At 50.7% G+C, this 7,500-nt stretch overlaps 1 protein-coding gene across 1 annotated transcript in view; it reads right to left on the bottom strand.

The window, feature by feature from the left end:
* Positions 1 to 919: 919 nt before the first annotated feature.
* The window catches only part of lmx1bb (LIM homeobox transcription factor 1, beta b), a 115,038-nt gene continuing 108,457 nt past the window's right edge, over positions 920 to 7,500 (bottom strand). The window contains exons 9-10 of the mRNA XM_031570903.1: positions 3,511 to 3,666; positions 920 to 1,280 (exon numbers count right to left, since the gene is read on the bottom strand). Of these exons, the coding sequence (XP_031426763.1) occupies positions 1,123 to 1,280; positions 3,511 to 3,666 (314 nt within the window). The 3' untranslated portion in view covers positions 920 to 1,122. The remainder of the gene's footprint in view (positions 1,281 to 3,510; positions 3,667 to 7,500) is intronic.

Here is a 7,500-nt window from a genome sequence, read left to right as displayed (position 1 = left end):
TAGCCTAGCAAACTTTTTTTGCCCACAGTATCCATTGCTGTTGTCTTGTCACAATGACTGGGACTTCCATTCGTTCCACCAGGGTCAGGCTGTGACAACTTAGAAGCATTCACCATATTGGATATCTAATGATCAATCAATCAATCAATCATGTAATGGATCTGTGAGAGGATCCCTCTGCCCTTCGCGGCGGAGTCTGAGGCTGAGGGCTGGACTGACTGAGGAGGCGAACACACATCTACACGGGTTTAATAAGGTCAACGAAGAAAGGAGTGCTACTTCTTGCCAGTCGTTTACAAACATTCTACAGGTACCTATAAAAACTCAGAGAGATGTTGGAAAGTCACTGTGACCAGTCTCTCTTTGTGGAGTTCATCGTCTCTCCTCATTGGCCGCGTGGGCCTTGAGTCTGTGATGTCACTAAAGGAGTCTCTCATTGTGGAGTTCAACGTCTCTTCTCATTGGCCGGGTGGGCTGTGAGTCTGTGATGTCACTGAGGAGTCTCTCGTTGTGCAGTTCATCGTCTTTTCTCATTGGCCGCGTGGGCTGTGAGTCTGTGATGTCACTAAAGGAGTCTCTCATTGTGGAGTTCAACGTCTCTTCTCATTGGCCGCGTGGGCTTTGAGTCTGTGATGTCACTGAGGAGTCACTGATGGCGCTGCGTGGGGTTATACATCATCACGGTCTGGTTTGTGTCGACTTCTCTGGGCCGTGGTCTGGTCCTGCTTGTGTAGACTTCTCTGGACCATGGTCTAGTTTGGGTTGTGTAGACTTCTTTGGACCGTGGTCTGATCTGGGTGGACCTCTCTGGGCTGTGGTCCAGTCTGAATTGAGGTCTCTGGATTGTGATTGGTTCTGTGTGGAGTTCTCTGTATTTTGGTTGGTTCTGTGCCAAGATCTGGTTCTGTGTGGAGTTATCTACGTTGTAGCTTGTGCTGTGTTGAGTTGTGCTCTGTGGAGGCTCCTGGGGCTAAAAGGTTCTGTTGGGTTCTGCGCTGTGCGGTGTTGTGTGGAGTTCTGGTGTGGTTCCTGATGTTGTGCCCGCTCTGCTTTGGGGCGATGCTCGTGAGTTCAGTGGTGAAGTCCGGGGGTGAGGTGCGGCGCCCGCAGGCAGTGGCGCTTTCACGAGGCGAAGTACGAGCTCTGCATGGAGTAGAGTCGGTCGATGGGGTTCCCCACGCGCGCTTGCAGGGAGCTGACCTCGGAGGAGGCCATGAAGCAGTCGCTGAGGCTGGTGAGGGAGGTGTCGCTGTCGATGTCGTGGAAGATGGAGTCGTTCCCTGCGGAGAGGAGAGAGGAGAGAGGAGAGGAGAGGAGACGCCCGGGGATGAGTTATGGCAGAACTGATTCCCTGGCATCGCCGGGAAATATGCGCCCGATTGTAAATTGCACAAACAATTATCATCAGCACAAACATTTGGGCTCATCTGTGGCAATACACAGTGCAATACAATAAACAGTTCTCCGTGCCAGCAGTCGGAGTTTATGACTCCAATTACAGGCCATTTGAAAAAGTGTCAATAAAGGGTTCTCTCCATTTCCCCTTTCTCTTACTCCCTCTCCTCCCCTCCCCTCCCCTCCCTCTTTTCATCTCTCTCTCTCTCTGTCTCCAGCAGCCAGACATGGGTAAAGACACAAAGGCATCTGGGTCCAAGAGGACAGTGAAAAACAAAGTGGCGTCTCAGCAGTGATTGGGGCTAATGGCCGATGTTTACTTCCTTCATAATCTCCGGTTCTATCATGTTCCTTGTGGGCCCAGTTATGCTTAATGGGCTCCGGGAGCCGTAATGACGGAGTGACAGCTTGATGGGGCGCGGGACTTAATGAGCTGGCACCGATACCCCACCCTGCATTCATCCCATGGAGAGGAGCAGGAGAGGAGAGGAGAGGGGGAGGAGAGGAGGGGAGAGGAGAGGAGGGGAGAGGGAGAGGAGAGGAGAGGAGGGGAGAGGAGGGGAGCGGAGGGGAGGGGAGAGGAGAGGAGAGGAGGGGAGAGGAGAGGAGGGGAGAGGAGAGGAGAGGAGAGGAGGGGAGGGGAGGGGAGAGGAGAGGAGAGGAGAGGAGAGGAGAGGAGGGGAGAGGAGAGGAGAGGAGAGGAGGGGAGGGGAGGGAGAGGAGAGGAGAGGAGAGGAGAGGAGAAAAGGGGAGAGGAGAGGAGGAGAGAAGAGGAGAGGAGGGGAGAGGAGAGGAGAGGAGAGGAAAGGAAAGGAGATGAGAGGAGAGAAGAGGAGAGGAGAGGAGATGAGAGGGGAGGAGGGGAGAGGGGAAGGGAGGAGGGGAGAGGGAGGAAGGGGAGAGGAGATGACAGGAGATGATATGATGAGATGATATCGGGGAGCTGGAAAAGGGAAATGACAGGACACTGTAGAGAGTGCATGTGTGTGTGTGTGTGTGTGTGTGTGTGTGTGTGTGTGTGTGTGTGTGTGTGTGTGTGTGTGTGTGTGTGTGTGTGTGTGTGTGTGTGTGTGTGTGTGTGCTTTAATATGTGTGTGGACGGGACACTGGGGAGAGGGGCCAATGAGACGATGGGGGATGACAGATTTCTGGAATCTGCAGAGCCTGTTACTGTTCTCCATGACTCTCTGACTAGGGGCTATGTGGCAGACAGTGTGTGTGTGTGTGTGTGTGTGTGTGTGTGTGTGTGTGTGTGAGTGTGTGTGTGAGTGTGGTAGTTCGGTATGTTTGTTTTTGTTCTAAGGCACTTAATGAGGCTTTCCAGAAACAAAAGCCCAGTGACAGTGCGAATGGGAAAAATGCACCCAGCTCTGGAATGGCGGTTAAGACTAATCTCATCTCATCTCCTCTCATCTCATCTCATCTCATCTCATCTCAGCTCAGCTCATCCGCCGGAGACATGATCTACGCCGCCGCCGCTGCTGGGAGCCTGGTGATCAGAGTGACGTCACTCAGGGCCGGGCCTCAGCATTCCCGTCGGCACCCCACCACCCTCGGCGGGGCTCTCACCACTCGTCACTGTGTGTGTGTGTGTGTGTGTGTGTGTGTGTGTGTTGTGTTCTTAAAGCTCACCGACTGCAGTTATTCCACTGAAGATTGCCACACACCACTTCTCAAAACCCCCACCCTAACCCCCACCCTGCCTACAGATCACATGGGAGCAGGGGGCCTGGGAGAGACTAGTGTCATGGAGAGGGAATCAGGATACATACACACACATGCATGCACACACACACACACACACACACACACACACGAATGTACACACATGCACACACACACACCCATATATAGGAGGTGGGTAGCATCTCCAGCTATGGCAGTGGTGTGTGTGTGTGTATATGTGCCTTAATGTGTCTGTATGTGTCTGTGTGTGTTGCATGTGTGTGTGTGTGTGTATGTGCCTTAATGTGTGTGTGTATGTCTGTGTGTGTGTTTGTGTGTGTGTGTGTGTGTGTGTCTCTCTCTGTGTGTGTGTGTGTGTGTGTATGTTGAATGTGTGTGTGTGCCTTAATGTGTGTGTGTGTGTGTGTGTGTGAGTGTTGCCATACTCACCATATGGGTTCATGTGGTCTCCGGGCATCTGAGGTGGGGTGAGGCCCTGCTGGAAAGCGTCGGTGCTGTAGCCGTTCGTCTCCATGGAGACCAGCTGCTGGGAGGGAGCCAGGGGGGTGTAGCTCATCATGCCCTCCATCCGGTTCGACATCACCTCTGGGGGGGGGGGGGGGGGGGGGACACAGGGTCACGTGAGTCTCAGGAATCCATGGAAAGTTTTTAGGTACCGAGAGAAACAGCAACAGTAACAAAAAAACATACTATTTACAGTTTGCGTTTCTCCGTGTATACTAATTACAGTTTGTGTTTCTCCGTATATACTGTACTGTGCCAAAAGCATACTGTTTACAGTTTGCGTTCCTCCGTGTATACTATTTACAGTTTGCGTTTCTCCGTGTATACTATTTACAGTTTGTGTTTCTCCGTGTATAATATTTACAGTTTGCGTTTCTCCGTGTATACTGTGCCAAAAGCATACTATTTACAGTTTGCGTTCCTCCGTGTATACTATTTACAGTTTGCGTTTCTCCGTGTATACTATTTACAGTTTGTGTTTCTCCGTGTATAATATTTACAGTTTGCGTTTCTCCGTGTATACTGTGCCAAAAGCATACTATTTACAGTTTGCGTTTCTCCGTGTATACTATTTACAGTTTGCGTTTCTCCGTGTATACTATTTACAGTTTGTGTTTCTCCGTGTATAATATTTACAGTTTGCGTTTCTCCGTGTATACTGTGCCAAAAGCATACTATTTACAGTTTGCGTTTCTCCGTGTATACTATTTACAGTTTGCGTTTCTCCGTGTATACTGTGCCATCGTGTGCTGGGTCCACGGTGGCGCTGCTGGGCTGCATTTGGAGAGCGGCTATCAGGGGTCTGAATCAAATTGTGGATTTGGATGATTTTTATTATTAAAATATTCCCCAAATGCGTCACATGTTTAGGGGGCATCAGCAGGGGCCGTGGCATGTAGTCGTTGCTATGGGGAACCACCCTCTAAACTATCCCACAGTGCAGTGCAGTGCACAGCCCGAGTCAGTTGTGTGTGTGAGAAAGAATCAGGGTGAGAGCGCACATAAAGCAGCATCTGTGTGTGTGTGTGTGTGTGTGCGTGCGTGCATGCGTGTGTGTGTGTGCGTGCGTGTGTGTGTGTGCGTGTGTGTGTGCGTGTGTGTGTGTGTGCGTGCGTGCGTGCATGCGTGTGTGTGTGTGTGTGTATGAGTGAGTGGAGGGGACGGCTCCTGTGGGTTGGTGTTTGGAGCCCACCATCCCTTGCCTTCTCTTTAGAGTGGCGAGGCCTCATGAAAAGACGTCTGTGACTCATTTCTGCAGCCTTCCAGAAGTTTCCATTACATCTGCCTGCCTTTCGGATGCTGTGACGCCCCCAGCGAAAAGTTCAGCTGCGCCGGGCAGACATGTGTGTTAACATCCAGATTATACAGCGGGATATACTAAGTCACGTGAGTGCCAGGATGTGGATTTCATAGATTACTGGTGAAAGATTGTTGATTTGTTAAGACCTGATGGAGCGTAGCGGTGTCGGAGAATATGAGCTAGGAAAAGCTTCAGCTGTGAACTGAACCCAGACCCCTAAGCCGAAGCTGAAAGGCTGATTTCATTCAGTCGGGACAAGCTCAGCACACGCACACACTGTTTTCCCCTAATGTTTCATTTCGCGGGGAGAAGTTTCTAAAAATGGCACATTACTTAATGTGAAACTGGGATTCCTCTGCAAGTATTGGGTCATCCAGCTCACAGAGGCCACGCTGATAACCAAGACAGATAGGCCAAATAATAACACACTCGAGAGAACACACAGTAATCGCTGACGAGCGGCTCTGGTGAGGCATTCCTCCGCTATCCCGTGTTTCATTGCATCAGTTCATCGCTCCACACCTCACAGGGCCTCAGTTGGTCCCATGAGGAGGGTCCAGTTTCAGGACGCTCTCACACACACACACACACACACATACACACACACACATGTACGCACACACACACACACACATGCACACCACCATCTCAGTCAACCCAGGGGAGGCATGCACGACCCAAACATCCTCTAGGGTGTGCTAAGATGAGGAAGCAGAGTATGGCACACACACACACACACACACACACACACACACACACACACACATATGGCACAACTCTGCCTGGAGATGACTGTCTGCATCTCTGACTCTGCTTACTCAGTCTAGCGCAGCAGGATCCCACAGTAGCACCGATCATGTCTCCCTGTTAAAGGTACAGTCCAAGACCGATCATCTCTCCCTGTTAAAGGAACAGTCCAAGACTGATCATGTGTCCCTGTTAAAGGTTCAGTCCAGGACTGTCTCCCTGTTAAAGGTTCAGTCCTGATCATGTGTCCCTGTTAAAAGTACAGACTGTCTCCCTGTCAAAGGTACAGTCCAAGACTGTAAGACCGTTATCATGTCTCCCTGTTAAAGGCACAATCTGTAGTCTGTAAGACTGTAATCCTAGACACTTTCAGTCAGATGCAGCGAATTGCTCCTCTTGGTTCACTAGCTGTCTGTTCAGTGTTTGAGCTAAAAAAAAAATAAACTAAAAAAAAAGTTCATACACAGCCCTGGCTCAGTAAATAGGAACGAACATAAACAATACCAGCCAATCAACACAGTGCTTCTGGAGCACGGAAGGGAAGGGTGTAATCTGATTGGCTGTTGAGCTAAAATATCAACAACTTTTCGCAAAACCAAAACTGGAATGCAGACGCTACATTTGAGGACCAGAGTAGAGCTGGTCCTCTCGCCCTCTTAATGCCCACAGTAGAGCTGGTCCTCTCGCCCTCTTAGTGCCCACAGTCGAGCTGGTCCTCTCGCCCTCTTAGTGCCCACAGTCAGCTGGTCCTCTCGCCCTCTTAGTGCCCACAGTCAGCTGGTCCTCTCTTAGTGCCCACAGCCAGCTGGTCCTCTCGCCCTCTTAGTGCCCACAGTAGAGCTGGTCCTCTCGCCCTCTTAATGCCCACAGCAGGGATGAAACTAGAGCCTCTTGTTAATATGATGACTCCACACTCCCTGCTGCTCCACTGGGACCCCTGTTCTCTCCTCCTCTCCCTCCTGTTCTCTACTCGGTTCCCTGTTCTCTCCCTGGTTCCCTGTTCTCTCCCCGGTTCCCTCCCCGGTTCCCTCCCCTGTTCTCTCCTCGGTTCCCTCCCCTCCTTCCTGGGCTCCTCTGCAGAGGGTCTGTTAATGCCTCATAAAGGAGAGCGCTGAGGGGTTAGGCCGCCACTCACCAATAAAATAACAGCGTTATTATTGTGCAGTTTATGGCTGTGGATGATTCAATGATCCTCTGGATTACATTGTTCACAATAAAATGTCAATATCAGCTCTGGGGTTGCCACGGCGGCGCGAGCGCTCACACACACACACACACACACACACACACACACACACACACACACACACACACACATCTTCTGTGGGAGACGTGTCAGCTTTACTGCAGCTATTCCAGGACCTGAACTCTAAATTTACTCAGTGCTGATGCTCTGCTCCCAGCCCCAGCCCCAGCCCCAGCCCCAGCCCCAGCCCACCCCCTTGTGAAATTTTATTTCACCGAAGCGCCTCTCTTCATCTTCTCACTTTTTGGGCTCCTCTTTTGCCAAAAATGTTACCGCGTTGATTTGTTGATTGTTTGTTTGCCATATTTGTCCTCATTCCCATTACTGTGAGACATTTCAGAGTTAGCTTTAAACTTCAGGCAGCTCTTCATCTTCTCACTTTTTGGGCTCCTCTTTTGCCAAAAATGTTACCGCGTTGATTTGTTGATTGTTTGTTTGCCATAGTTGTCCTCATTCCCGTTACTGTGAGACATTTCAGAGTTCTACAGTTACAAGCTCCACACAGAGCTGCCTGCTGAGGGGAAGGGATTTATGAGTGTGGGGTTTGTGAGGCTGTGCCGGGTACAGTAGGTCATTTGGACAGTTTAAAGCTAACGTTTCCTAGTTTGGTCACTACACATGA

The sequence above is a fragment of the Clupea harengus genome, chromosome 7, assembly GCF_900700415.2.
Source record: "Clupea harengus chromosome 7, Ch_v2.0.2, whole genome shotgun sequence".
Lineage (NCBI taxonomy): Eukaryota > Metazoa > Chordata > Actinopteri > Clupeiformes > Clupeidae > Clupea > Clupea harengus.
The sequence above is the reverse complement of the archived record's forward strand: the minus strand, read 5'-3'. Positions and strand labels throughout refer to the sequence as shown.